General features: G+C 39.3%; 1 protein-coding gene across 1 annotated transcript in view; it reads left to right on the top strand.

The window, feature by feature from the left end:
- The first annotated feature begins 632 nt into the window (after positions 1 to 632).
- The window catches only part of LOC107602226 (cAMP-specific 3',5'-cyclic phosphodiesterase 4D-like), a 25,437-nt gene continuing 11,833 nt past the window's right edge, over positions 633 to 14,236 (top strand). The window contains exons 1-5 of the mRNA XM_016294671.1: positions 633 to 736; positions 3,025 to 3,076; positions 3,609 to 3,685; positions 3,828 to 3,877; positions 11,307 to 11,419. Coding sequence (XP_016150157.1) covers positions 633 to 736; positions 3,025 to 3,076; positions 3,609 to 3,685; positions 3,828 to 3,877; positions 11,307 to 11,419 — 396 coding nt within the window. The remainder of the gene's footprint in view (positions 737 to 3,024; positions 3,077 to 3,608; positions 3,686 to 3,827; positions 3,878 to 11,306; positions 11,420 to 14,236) is intronic.

The raw sequence follows: 14,236 nt of genomic DNA, 5'->3' as shown, positions 1-14,236 counted from the left end.
AAACAAACAAAGTATTGTGCAATGCACTGGCCAAACATTAGACAGTTTGTAGCCTATTAATGCTGAGTGTCTCTTTTTTTCCTGATATTTTCAAAGAGCTCACTTTAAGACGAGCCGGTGCCGTCTGTGTTTTCCGCTGAAATGACGGCTTTGATAAGATGCCTGCTGCCTCTCCATTAAGCTCTTCTGAAAGACCTGACAATCTCAGCATACTGAGCAGAGCGCTGATAAACCATAGTTAGTTGTCTTCTCCCTGCAACGCTGTCAGCATCAGAAACACACACAGATGTGGGGTTCATCTGGAGTTCACACGCATGATCTGGACACTCTCATCTTCAAAGTAGCGTGCAGGATAGCATTCACATTCCCACTCCAGTTAAAGCTGCACTGAAAAGTCTTTAAATAAGCAGGTTGTCAGTTGTGAAATGGCAGCAGGTTGTTGCACTTGTCTAAGCCGTGGCCTTGTGCTATGTTTAGCGCGCATGCATACTGCAGCAGTTGGACGGGAGCGCGTGATACGCTACACATGCCTGCCGGTGACCTTTTCCTCCTGGACGGCGTGTGAACATGTAGCGCTGAGGGAAGCCGTCATGCATACATGCACACACATGGACGTACAGACACACGGCATCATGCTAAACCGCAGGAGCGTCAGTGACACCCACATGCTGAAACGGAGTCGGGCCGCGGGTGAAATCGGACGCTTCTTCAGCCAGCCGGATGACAGGCGGAGAGGGTACGTGGTGTTTAGGGCTGTTCTGGAGGTCTCGTTCTGTGCTCAGAATTCCAGAAGTGACCTCCGACTCCTCCCAACATACTGGCATATTGCTCACTTACGACCGCATACTTACTGCCTCCCCGCCGCAGCGACTAACTGCACTCACATGCTCTGCTGTCCTGCTGTCGCTCTCGCTCTCGCCACTGGCCGCTCACTAACTGCATTTCCAACGTGCAAATGAGCCTGAATGATGTGAAGGCAGAACGGTGACAGGTCAGGCCATCCCATTAAAGGGGCATTTACACTGACACAGATTTACTACTCCAGTTTCTGTGCCTACGGTCATGGAAAACTTGGAATTATCGGAGAATTAGAAAGTCATGGAAATGAATAAAATAATTTTTTTAGTGACTCCAGTTTTTGTAGTTAAACTCAACATTAAAAATTTTATTGGTTAGAAATGGTGCTTTGTTTTTAAAGTGTAGTTGCTATAAAATGATGGATTTATTTCTGTTTTATTTATTTATTTTTCTTTACCTTTACGTCTGTAAATTCGTGGAAAACTTCTTTATTGTCATTGGTCAGATATACTTGGTTACTGTCTGCCACTAATTATTAGTGTTATTTTAATATCACTGAGATACTATTATAGTTTTATTTCATATTTTGAATTAGTTTTTATATTTTCTGTTTTCATTTAAATTTGTTGTGTTTTTGTTATTATTATTATCATTATTTATTGTTTATAATGTCTACAGTATATCATTTTTATGCATTTATTTAAAGCTTTATTTTATTGATATTTTTTGCACTTTTCAAATGTGTAAGTGTGATAAAGGCCTATAGGCCTATGTTGTCACATGACATACAAATTATGTTGTATTAAACATTAAATATCTCATAATAACAGGAAAACATAGTTTGTATGACATAATATCTCGTGATTATGAGAAAAAGCATAGTTCTAATGACACGTCATTATTACAAGGAAATATATTGTTGAAAGGACATATCTCATTATTAAAATATAAAAGTGGAAAAAATTAATATATAGCCTACGTGGCAGCAGTGTGCCACTATACATTTCAGATTTTAGGACAGTAAGTTAAATGAAAATGAGAAATGTTTTCTCATTTCATATTTCAAGTAAAGTTTACATGAAAAGTAAGGAAATTGAGAAAATAAAACCTTGACAAATAACCCTGCTAAAGTGATCTAATCACTGTCAGTGTGAACAATGTATATTTAAACTGACATGTTATTAAAAAAATGTGCTATACTTTAATTTACGGCCTTTAACGGATAGGAAAATGGATAGACACAGGAAAGTGACTGCATCCTCAGGAGCATCACAGCTCTAATGTGTTGTAAGCATGTGCACATCCCGGTGTGTCACAGATCTGACAGTTCAAGGAGGAATTTAACAGGATGCTGAATAAAATTGAAGGTTTTTTTTGCATCATATTCCTCATTTCACACCACATTTCCCCATCAAATCAGGACATGCAGGATAATAAACAACAGTGAGACGGGATCAGGCTGCTGCCTACCTAGTGAACACTCAGTATCAGGTTATTCAAGTACCCAGTCAGCAGCATTTTTGGGCGTTGTAGACACAGCATCCAAACTGGGCTTTTGATGCCCCAAAAAAATCAGCTTGACAAGCAGCTCACATCTGCAACATCTGAATCTCCTAGTGCTTGATGGAAATGTTGATGTTTGGTCGTTTATGATGTTTAAAACTCATGCAGATTATTTCCTCTCATTTTTGTCTTTTATCTTTTTGTTCTTGACTTCTTTGTGCATCTTTATCAGCGCTATTGTTGCATAATGAACGCTTCCTGTATTTCAAATACTATCTGTGCATTTTTCAGTGGACTTGACACTTTTCAAGTGACTTTTGGTGTGAAATCTTCTTGTACATGATTAGACATGAGCAGCATGTGTGATGCTAACTGAATGTGTTTACATGGAGTCTCACGGTGAGATCTGAATGAATGGAGGTGGTCCACACACTAGTAGTGAACATTCACCAGCATAGAAAGCATTAATGCAAGCGTGTCCCTGCCTTGTTGTCTCTTGTCACACAGACAAACCATATCTCACTCCTCCTGAAGGACCAAACGCAAGAATATCATCCAATCTGATTTTTTGGGGGAAAATCTGCACTTTTATTAATGATATGGTTCGTTTGTTATGACAAATGCATGCAACATAAACATGCGTATCAGGCGTTAAGAGAGTCATCATTTTCTTTGGCTGTGTAGCTGAGGTGTGTATGTCACACTGCTGATTTTCTGACTCTCTCCGTTCTCTTGCAGTCATGGAGATGACCTCATCGTCACGCCGTTTGCACAGGTCAGTGACACGGGAAGCAGTTCAGGGCGAATTCTGGGATACATCTCATCCAGGCCCTTCTGCACTGTTAAAGTCAACAGGAAACTCTTTTGCAACCCATTTTGCTTCTATAGTATTACGTACCACGCTGGATATTCGGCGAGAAACATTGTAGGGAAGGAATTTTATTCATCAGGAACTGACTGGATAGTGAAAAGTGCTTGGAAAAGAAGCGTGACTGGTGATGTCAGCCAAAAATCAAAGTCATTTTGTTCATTTCTTTTTGATAAATGATTACGAAGTTAAAACCTTTTTTGGTTTTGGAATAACATGCATATGAGAATAATGCACAAAAAGACATGAAATGTATGTCATGTTGACTTTACACCATATTTAATAATACAAACAATATTTTTTTGTAGTTTTTAAAATAGTATTTCAACAGAATTGAAATGAAGTTTCACAAATACTCAGTTTGTCCTAACTTGAATATTTTAAACGAAACTACAGAGCCTCAACGTCAATGACCTTGTGTTTTACTTTGCTCTTGAAGGTGCTGGCTAGTTTGAGGACGGTACGGAATAACTTTGCAGCGTTAACCAACCTCCAGCAAGATCGAACATCCAACAAGTGAGTGCAGTGCCGTCAAAAATGCAGCTTTCCAATCGTCATGGACCGTTGTTGACGTGCAAAAAGAGCAGAAGAGGAAACAAATCAAATGTATTGTGCTATCTATAATGCGTTCTGCTTTTGTTATGCTGAATTTTCACAGGCGATCCCCCATGTGTAATCAGCCTCCTCTCTCAAAGGCCTCCTTCACAGGTGAGATAGTTTCTTTTGCTTTTTATACCATTTCAGAAATGCAACAGTAATTAACTTGATTTCAAAACTTTAAACTGTGTATTTCGTTCCGTTGTACTGTTCTCTCTTGCTTTACATGTTATTTCCCATTGATTCTATGTCAAATGTTCATTTTAAGCATTTATGATTGCAGACTTTGGTATCTAAATACAGTTTGAGCTCTCTTCAGAAACTCTAGAAGAGACACATATGCGATTACTAGGATGAGAACATCTGAGAAGCAGAAGGCTTAGTTAAAAGTTTTATTTTGCTTCGAGATATTATGGAGATCTCATTAGTGTTTGTTCTTTGCTGTTGGTTGTGTTGGATTCGGTTCTCTTGATCAAACCTGTCATAGCAGCTTTAAACCTCTAGGGAGCGACAAAACACCTTACATTCATGCAGTAACCTTTTTTTTTTTCAGCAAGGCTGCTCATTTTTGCAATGATAGCATTTAACTTAATACACTTGTTTGCATTATTGTAGAAAAGAGATGCACTGCGTGGCCAAAAAGTGTGTGGACATATTAAAGACCAATAATTTTGAAATTACATGCTTTGTATGGTTTCCAATTGGTTTTGATATTCTTAAGATTTTAAACCTCTAAATTGAATGAATATTGGTCTAAACTGTGTATTAATTACTTTTCACCTCCTTTTGCATGCGATTTCCCTTTCAACTGGATGTTTAGTAATAATATTGAGCATTTTATATTGAAATATCTGGCTTTGACAAATCAGAGCACAGTTTGAGATCTGAAACTCTAGAGGAGATGCATGAGATCACTGGGGTGTTTTTCTCAAGAGAAACATCTAAGAAGCAGATCAACACCACATTAAATACCAACCATTTTCACATTATTTAAAATAGTATTTCAACAGAATTGAAATGAAGTTTCACAAATACTCAGTTTGTCCTAACTTGAATATTTTAAACATGATGGATAAAACGAAACTACAGAGCCTCAACGTCAATGACCTTGTGTTTTACTTTGCTCTTGAAGGTGCTGGCTAGTTTGAGGACGGTACGGAATAACTTTGCAGCGTTAACCAACCTCCAGCAAGATCGAACATCCAACAAGTGAGTGCAGTGCCGTCAAAAATGCAGCTTTCCAATCGTCATGGACCGTTGTTGACGTGCAAAAAGAGCAGAAGAGGAAACAAATCAAATGTATTGTGCTATCTATAATGCGTTCTGCTTTTGTTATGCTGAATTTTCACAGGCGATCCCCCATGTGTAATCAGCCTCCTCTCTCAAAGGCCTCCTTCACAGGTGAGATAGTTTCTTTTGCTTTTTATACCATTTCAGAAATGCAACAGTAATTAACTTGATTTCAAAACTTTAAACTGTGTATTTCGTTCCGTTGTACTGTTCTCTCTTGCTTTACATGTTATTTCCCATTGATTCTATGTCAAATGTTCATTTTAAGCATTTATGATTGCAGACTTTGGTATCTAAATACAGTTTGAGCTCTCTTCAGAAACTCTAGAAGAGACACATATGCGATTACTAGGATGAGAACATCTGAGAAGCAGAAGGCTTAGTTAAAAGTTTTATTTTGCTTCGAGATATTATGGAGATCTCATTAGTGTTTGTTCTTTGCTGTTGGTTGTGTTGGATTCGGTTCTCTTGATCAAACCTGTCATAGCAGCTTTAAACCTCTAGGGAGCGACAAAACACCTTACATTCATGCAGTAACCTTTTTTTTTTTCAGCAAGGCTGCTCATTTTTGCAATGATAGCATTTAACTTAATACACTTGTTTGCATTATTGTAGAAAAGAGATGCACTGCGTGGCCAAAAAGTGTGTGGACATATTAAAGACCAATAATTTTGAAATTACATGCTTTGTATGGTTTCCAATTGGTTTTGATATTCTTAAGATTTTAAACCTCTAAATTGAATGAATATTGGTCTAAACTGTGTATTAATTACTTTTCACCTCCTTTGCATGCGATTTCCCTTTCAACTGGATGTGTAGTAATAATATTGAGCATTTTATATTGAAATATCTGGCTTTGACAAATCAGAGCACAGTTTGAGATCTGAAACTCTAGAGGAGATGCATGAGATCACTGGGGTATTTTTCTCAAGAGAAACATCTAAGAAGCAGATCAACACCACATTAAATACCAACCATTTTCACATTAGATGCTTATAACAGGTCTGGTCTTTGGGCATTTGCATGCTTATGTCCATATATTGGATATAGATGCACGAGGAACACGTCCTCCAAAAGATGTAAACAAAACCCGCTTTGACATTCGTGAATCTTTCACCCCATTCGAATTGTGCAAAGCTGTTATTAATAGATGTGGCGCAGCTGGCAGCCCACAATTCTGACATGATACTCGCAAACGCACGCCATCTCGCTTTCATGCTCGGCCAGAGACGTGCTTCCAGTTCAGGAAAGCACGTGTTGGCGTCTTGCTGGGACTCGCAAGATGAGTCCGTCTATCAAGATGCTCCCCATCACTTGTCCTTAATGCAAATGTCTGATATGGAAACACACACAACTCACACCAACACTTCTCCAGTTTAGTGCATGTGCTAACTGTGCATTCAGGCCATATGAAAAAAACGAAGCCTTAAAATCAAAGTTGCACTTTCCTCAGTGGCACCTGCCAATATGGACTGATTCGGTCCATTACCGGCTCCTTCTAGATTAGCAGCTGCTTAAAACACAGAGGTCCCGCCCCTTGCTTTCTAATGATTCGACAGCGGTTGCCTGGCAACCTGACGACGGATGGCATAAGCATCTCAAAAAGAAGGAGTCTCACGAGAATGACCTGGTTTTTCACATAGGCGCCTCTCCAAACGTGGTGTCTAGGTGATCTCGGGCTGGTTTTCTGAAGGTGTTTGCATCAGCCTGAGGCTTCTGTTTCCTACGGCTGCTTTCTCGCTATTACTGGAGAGGTCTTGTGTATTTCAAGACTGCTGACCCACTAAGGGGTGACATTAAGGTTTTCTCAGAAACCGTTTGGCATCTAGCGGGGCCAGGTGGTGGCTCTGAGTGATTTATCTGAAGTCTATCACACAGCTCTAACCTGCTTGAGTGATGTTTGATGAGCTATATGGGCCAGTCATTTACTAGAGAAAGGGTTTTATTCATTTGAATTTAGCGTAATTTAGCAGCAAAGTAGGTGAACGTCAGGTTTTGACATTCTGGATATAGTAAATGTGGGTTTGCCAGGTGTTTTTTGTATCATATATTCAGAAAGGAAAAAAAAGGTCTAAAATGTCCAAGTCATATTTCACTACAAAAGCAAACATTTTAATTGGAGGCAATTACATTTTATGATCATAATTGCAAGCATTTTATTTATTTATCTGTTTGTGCCTTCAATTTAAAAAATATTTTAATAAATAATACTTCTAATAATATTAAAATACTACAGATTATTTTTTTATCTTATTATTAAAAAAATGTCATTGTGATAAATATATTTTTAAAATATATTTTTATTTTATTTTTATTTGTAATTTATTCCTGTGATGCACAGCTGAATTTTCAGCATCATTACTCCAGTCTTCAGTGTCACATGATTCTTCAGAAATCATTCTAATATTCTAATTTGCTGCTCAAGAAACATTTCTGAATATTATCATGTAATTGAAAACAGTTGTACTGCTTAATAATTTTTTGTGGAAATCGCTATGCATTATTTTCAGGATCATTTGAAAGAACAGAAGTAGATTTAAATTGAAATGCATTTTAAATAGAAATCTTTTGTAACATTATAAAAGTCTTACTGTCACTTTTGATCAGTTTAATGCATCTTTGCTGAATAAAAGTATAAATGGATACATAGACACCTTAAGGTAGGATTCTGATCAAATTCAAAACGATTTGATTGTTTTCAAATAGGCTTTTATGCACTAAAATGTTTTAAAATACTTTGAGTTGAAAAATGACCCGGATATTTCTTGACCAAGGGATGCACCAAAATCTTTTTGCTCTCTGAATTGCTTTATTTTTAAACTGTAGCTTTGTCTGGCATCCAGTCAGAGAGTGTTTTCTCAGTCTCTGGCGTTCCTCTCTTGTGGAATCCACTCCAGAGTTTGGCTGGAGCCCTGTCCTGCTCTCAGTCACAGCAGCTTCTGAGGGGCCGGCCTCTGGTGTCGCACTGAACACAAGAAGAATGCCATTGACGTCAGAGGAGATGTTGTCAGCAAGGACAGTGGACCCCTGCTCTTGAATTCTGCTCAGAGTGATTGGACAGCCATTTGAGGAGAGGGCTAAAGAAATGGGGGGGTTGGGGCGGAGAGAATGCCACACTTTCCCCCATTTCCCCATCCTTTTCCCTTCTTAAACCTTTCATCTGTGCATTTTCTCTTTCTTTGTGGGGCTAGTGTGTCACCAAGCTGTTTTTCTCCCCTTACCCTTGAATTATGATCGACAAAGCTGCTGCTGACCCGAGTGTATGTTGAGCAAACGTGTGCGCAGCGCTGACACATGCAGAGCTGCATGTCAAATTTTCTCAGTATAGTCCACAAAAGGTTGCCCTGTAACAAAAGCACCAAGATCCTGTGACCTCTGAAGTGTGTGTTGTGATTGTGTCACACTTGTTTTGATGAATACTTTTCTTGTAACTTTAGCTCTCCTCTGTGTAACTCAATACACACGAGTAGAATTGCAACAATTTGAGTTATTGTTTATCGTCTGTGCGGTATGAACGTATGCACATCCTGTGACGCAGGTTAAGGTTTTAAATGCACTAGTCACAACTGCACAGCCCCGACATAATCTAGGATTATGAAAAAAATGAAATCTGGCCCTGAACAGATCGCATAACGAGGATTAATTTTCAGTGGTAATCTGCGTAGATTGACTGTCACGTAATCTTAGTACAGCCTAGCGCATTTCACACAGGCTGCTAGATTGACTTTCGCCAGAAAGTCATGTATGCCTAAGGTTGAAAATAAATGATGTTTATAGTGAATGCCCCTATAAATGGTCTTATTTTTACGATTTAGTTTTAATCCAAATTATGCGCGTGCTAAGTGAGTGAACATCAAAGATCATACAACAGAAGTGCGCGCGCGCTCGCTCTCTCTCTCTCTCTCTCTCTCTACCGTTAAGTAACTTGTGCATTGTTTGACATATCCGCCCGAACTACAAACTTTCCAGTGATGTCTGTGAGAAAGATATATTCACTCGACAAGCTCCCGCATCTGCGCCGCTGCACACTCAATCCACTCAGCGTGCTTTGTTTATCAGCTCGTGCACATCAGCTATACAGGCATTAATACTGAATGTTTAACATTATATTCATTGCATACATATACTTCGTAGTAGACATCCTTAACTCCTTTCTGCTGTCTGTTGTTCTGTTGTTGGTGTTTCTTTGTTTGAATATGGCGCTTATCACATGCTGTGTGGTATCGGCATTTGGTATCGGGGCATTTTAACGAGTACGAGTACAGGAGCTCAGTATCGGGCCCGATACCGATACCAGTATCCCTACTGGTAATCAAAGATCAAAAGAAGAAAAGAGGAAATCAATAACTTTTGTAGCTTTAAGGATTCATCTGCATTTCATTTTGAATTTAGTGTTTGATAAATGTATTACATTTCTATATATTTCCTACTTGCCGAAGGGCACAGGTATGACGTTTATTATAATGGGTTTATGTGAAGACTGTTTCACTTAAGTTCACTTAAATTAGAAGTTATTTAAGTAGTCTAATAAATGTTAAAAACTTAAAATTGATAGCTTTGTAATATTGAATGGCTAATCAATGGTTAAATATCAGGGGAAACAACTATTTCGTAGAGACAGCAGAGTGATACTGACCTTCAGTCATAAAAAAAGATGCCATTATACAAATATTAAAAATATACTGTCTTTATGTTGTTTCTACATTAATTTGAAGATTGAATTTTAATGCAATGTAAAAGTATTTTTTTTAAACTTTAATGTTAGGTGGGATTAATCACGTTTAATTTCAGGAAAAAAGTGTGATTAATTAGTTAATTTTTTTAATCGATTGACAGCACTAATATATATATATATATATATATATATATATATATATATTTAAACATACATGTATATATTTAAGAAATATTTACATGTGTATATATATATTTGTGTTTGAGTTATATATAATTATATATTACATGTATTTCTTAAATATATACATGTGTGTGTATTTATATATACATATAAATATACACAGCACACACACATATATTATGTAAACACAAACTTTTGAATGTGATCAATCATGATTAATCAAATACATACATATTTATTTGTTTATTTTTTAAATTTTTTTTACATCATTATATTTTATAAATAAAAACATTAATATTTTAGATAGATGGATAGATAGATAGTTTTTTCATTATTAATTATATTAAATATGATCTAAACTTTTAAAAAATGTATATCAATAATTTAAATAAACTAGCATAATTCTAAATATATATGTTAATAAATGCAATTTACAACATACATTTAAATTAAGTAGATATAAATGTTTAAACACATGTTGTGGTTAATTTGATCTTCCTTTCAGATGTTGTGAAACTCTAGTCCCGAGCCGTGTCACGCATTAGACAGAACTGTAGCATACATTTTTAATACACATTTGTAACAGAGATCTGGCCCCTTTTTGCTGACAGCAGTGAGTCTGCAGGGAAGCTGGGCTCCTGCTACAGTGCTCCGGTCCAGATCTTGCGTCTCTCGCTGCGTCGTGCTCTCCAGCTCTGTAGGTTTGTGGTTTCACAGGAAGCCGCTCATGTTTGTGTAAAGCAATGCCTCCTATGTCATATCTGTGTAGCTGAGGTGCCGCGCGACTCTCTCACTGTCGCTTGTGCAAGCTCTTTTTGCCCAAGCTCTCCAGGAACACTGGGCAAAGCCCGTCGCTTCATACAGGACTCTCTGTCTGGGGGATTAAAGCCGGTAGGAGGTGCTGAGGAGACCCTTTGCGTTTTCTCTCTTTTGTTGTGAGGCAGAGCGTCAGCTATAAGACATCCTCTGAAGTTCATGGACCTGTGGAGGAGACTGATTGTAAACCAGCGTACGGACATGGGATTGTTCAGGCAACCCGCTGGGAATCAGTAGAAGCAGATTAAAAAGGGAATCTCTGTGCTCGTATGTGTGTGTCTTTTTTGTTTTTCTAGAAGCATGGGGCTCCGGTGCGCTCTACACCAGGAGCCCTGCACGGCCGGACCGACAGCGGTGTGACTCGGTTTTATTGCGTCGACTGGCTCTGGAGTTTTCAGAGGGCGAGGAGCAGCTCGTACTTGATCCTTTAGCCCTGATCTTTTCAGCACAGCATGAAGAGTCATCCATGTGTCCACCCTGGGCATCACAGCATGGCTGTGTACGACGTGGACGATGCCTCGGCTAGCCCGGTCAAACGCCTCAAAACTGACCATCCCCTTCCCTGTCTCCCTCCAGAGGAGGCCTACCAGAAACTGGCCACCGAGACCCTGGAGGAGCTGGACTGGTGCCTGGACCAGCTGGAGACCCTGCAGACCCGACACTCCGTCAGCGAGATGGCCTCCAACAAGGTGAGTCACCGTTAAACTTCCCACATAACATATGGTATTTTCCACTCGGAAGCTTACGTCGCACCAAAGAACGAAGGGCTTCCCCTTGACTTAATGTCATTACCGCCGCTGCCCAGGGGAGCTCAGGTAATTGGTGCGATTTGGCAGGGCTGTTGGCTCGCAGACGGGAGACGTTATCAGGTAGCGTTTGAGCCAAGATGGCTGCCCCAGGGGGGTGCACTTTCAGGGAGATACACACACACGAGTCATGATTGTGAGTCAGGGTTGTCCATCACGCATCTTGCTTCAGCATGACCGATGACATCCGATGGCTCGATGCGCTATCAAAACACCAAATGCTTGTTGCCCCACTGTGTGAGTAGAAATGACCGATGTTTATGCATGCATGTGTGTGTGTCTAGCCCATGCTGGAAGACCTTTAGTCAGACTGAAGCATCATTGTCGTTGGAATCGTGGGTCTGTTCTTGTGGGACAGAGGTCAGATTGCTGGGGATTATGTTTAGCAATGCTGATGACTACACAGGCATCTTTTAATGTGGCGCGCCGCTGTGCCCAGGACTGCAGTCTCCAGCAAAGCTTCCCTGTAATTCCTTTTTGTGGAGGGGGGTTAGGGAAATATGGGATAGATGTCTTGTTCTGGTATATGCATTTGGTGTGGGTCTTAGAGGATGGGAGGTGCCGGTTTTACTGAAGGTCATGAATCATATTTCACATTGGAACTGAGTGATATAATGTTTGTTGTCATGTAAACCTTGAATGTCTTCTGTTGGATTTTGGTAGTTTGAATAGTTGTTCCACAAACTGGATATTACAATTTTTTAAAAAGAAAACATGAGCGGTGTTTGAATATGCAAAACTCGCTGTAAAACTCACAGTGTGTTGCTAGACTGTTCTAGGTGGTTTCTGGGGATTTCTAGGTAGTTGCATGGTGGTTCTGATTTTGGGTTACTAGGTGATTGCTGGGGAGTTTTCCACCCAATTTTATCATCCACCAGGTGCAAATTATGACCATTTGAGGTTGCATTCATGTCTATAGCACAGACAAAGTTTAATACAAACCTCTAAGCCCAAGTATAATATATTGTATTATAGTCAATCAAGAGTCAAGGATGCGTAAGTATGGACATTATTAATGGTCCTTGTCAAATTACATTCATACAAGTATACATATACATATATAAACATAGATATATATTTTTTGTATATGTATTTTGTTAACCCAAACACCTTCAAACTATGAAATGTAAAAATGTTTGTTGCAGCATCCCGTATTAGACAATGTTTACATATAAATATCCTTAAATCTATTATTTGTTCCTGCTAACTATTATAATTTCTCACAATCTGCGGGCATTATGCAAACTGTTTACAGTGATGCCGATTACATAACCTTGCCATATCATCAGACTTTATTGCTGAATAGACAGGAAACAGTCTTTGTAGAACTGGTTTTAGGTCAGACACTGGCTGTTTTTAAACTTCAGTTGCTGTGTGTCTGCTTCCTGGCCCAAGACAGAACAGTCCACGTTCAAGTTGCTTCTGTAGATACAGCATAGTTCCCTCCTTCAATGTGCATCTGTGGAAATGTTTCACCTCCAACAGGTGAAAATGGTGCATCTGATCAATTAGTAAAGTAACAGCACACTCTCATCATTCATACGTGCAGAAGTTGAATAAGTTAGACACTTGTATGCAGCACATGCTTGTATATAGTGTCTCACTGCTGATATAGAATGAGATGCTGCGTGCCTAAACTAGTCCAGGTATGGCATTACAGCGTCCCGACAGCATATGTGAGGGTTTTAACGTTCAGCCAGACTCATGCTAGTGACGTAACTGCATCAGTGTCCTCATATCTTTCACAATGTGCTTTACCATTTCAGGCCCAGATAAGCGTGTTTAGGCAGAGAGCCGCTAAGATGCTGTAATGTTTGCTAGCGGACCTCATTAACCTTTCGGCTGGGTGTCTTTGTGCCGAATGTGGTGCGTGTGCATCGTCTGCGCTGTCTCTCAGCCCACTGCAGGGCTCAATTTGTCTGCGTCGCCATGGCGACTGCAAGCATGTGGGATCCTGCACAAGCCTGTTTGTCTGCGCAGTGACAGGGAGGGCATGTTGTTGCTGTGTGTGTGTGTGTGTGTACTGTAGGTATTCTGTTCATCAGTATGCAGCATGGCAGGCCTATGCCGGTGATTCAGGAGCATGCTCAGTACATTCAAAAACAAACCATAAAACAGGCAGGAGAGACTGAGGGGCCGTGAAGGAGGGCAGGCTTCTGATTGGTTCGGCGATTCGGTGTCGAGCACAAATGTGAAACACCTCATGCACCTGATCATCGTAATATAATGCGAAGAGATGCAAATGAAGACGTTGCTAAGAAATTAACTGCGTTCTGTAACAGATGCAAATTTATGTGTGTTATCTGATCTCTGGCTGCTTTATTGCATAACATGCATTGGGTCTTAAAACATCGAATGATTCTGGAATGTACCGTTTGACAGACTCTTACTGGTATCAATATTTATTTAGAGACAGATAAAGATTCAGACTCATCCACAATGACTATGAAAACAATAAATCCAACATCAGCAACTAAATAATCCTGTAAACCCTCAACTAAGGACTCAAATTTAGAGGATTTTATGGATTTAAACCAGTGGTTCTCAACCTTTTTTTCCACTGGGCCGCACTATGGTCCAAGTGCAAGTCTCACGGGCCACACGCATATCATTTACATATTACATCACCAATACAAACCAACCAGATATATAATATTATAGCCTAAATATTAAACGCGTTTTTATATATGTATATATATA

Source organism: Sinocyclocheilus grahami, unplaced genomic scaffold (genome assembly GCF_001515645.1).
Source record: "Sinocyclocheilus grahami isolate Dianchi unplaced genomic scaffold, SAMN03320097.WGS_v1.1 scaffold322.1, whole genome shotgun sequence".
Classification (NCBI taxonomy): domain Eukaryota; kingdom Metazoa; phylum Chordata; class Actinopteri; order Cypriniformes; family Cyprinidae; genus Sinocyclocheilus; species Sinocyclocheilus grahami.
This window is presented reverse-complemented; position numbering and strand designations above follow the sequence as displayed.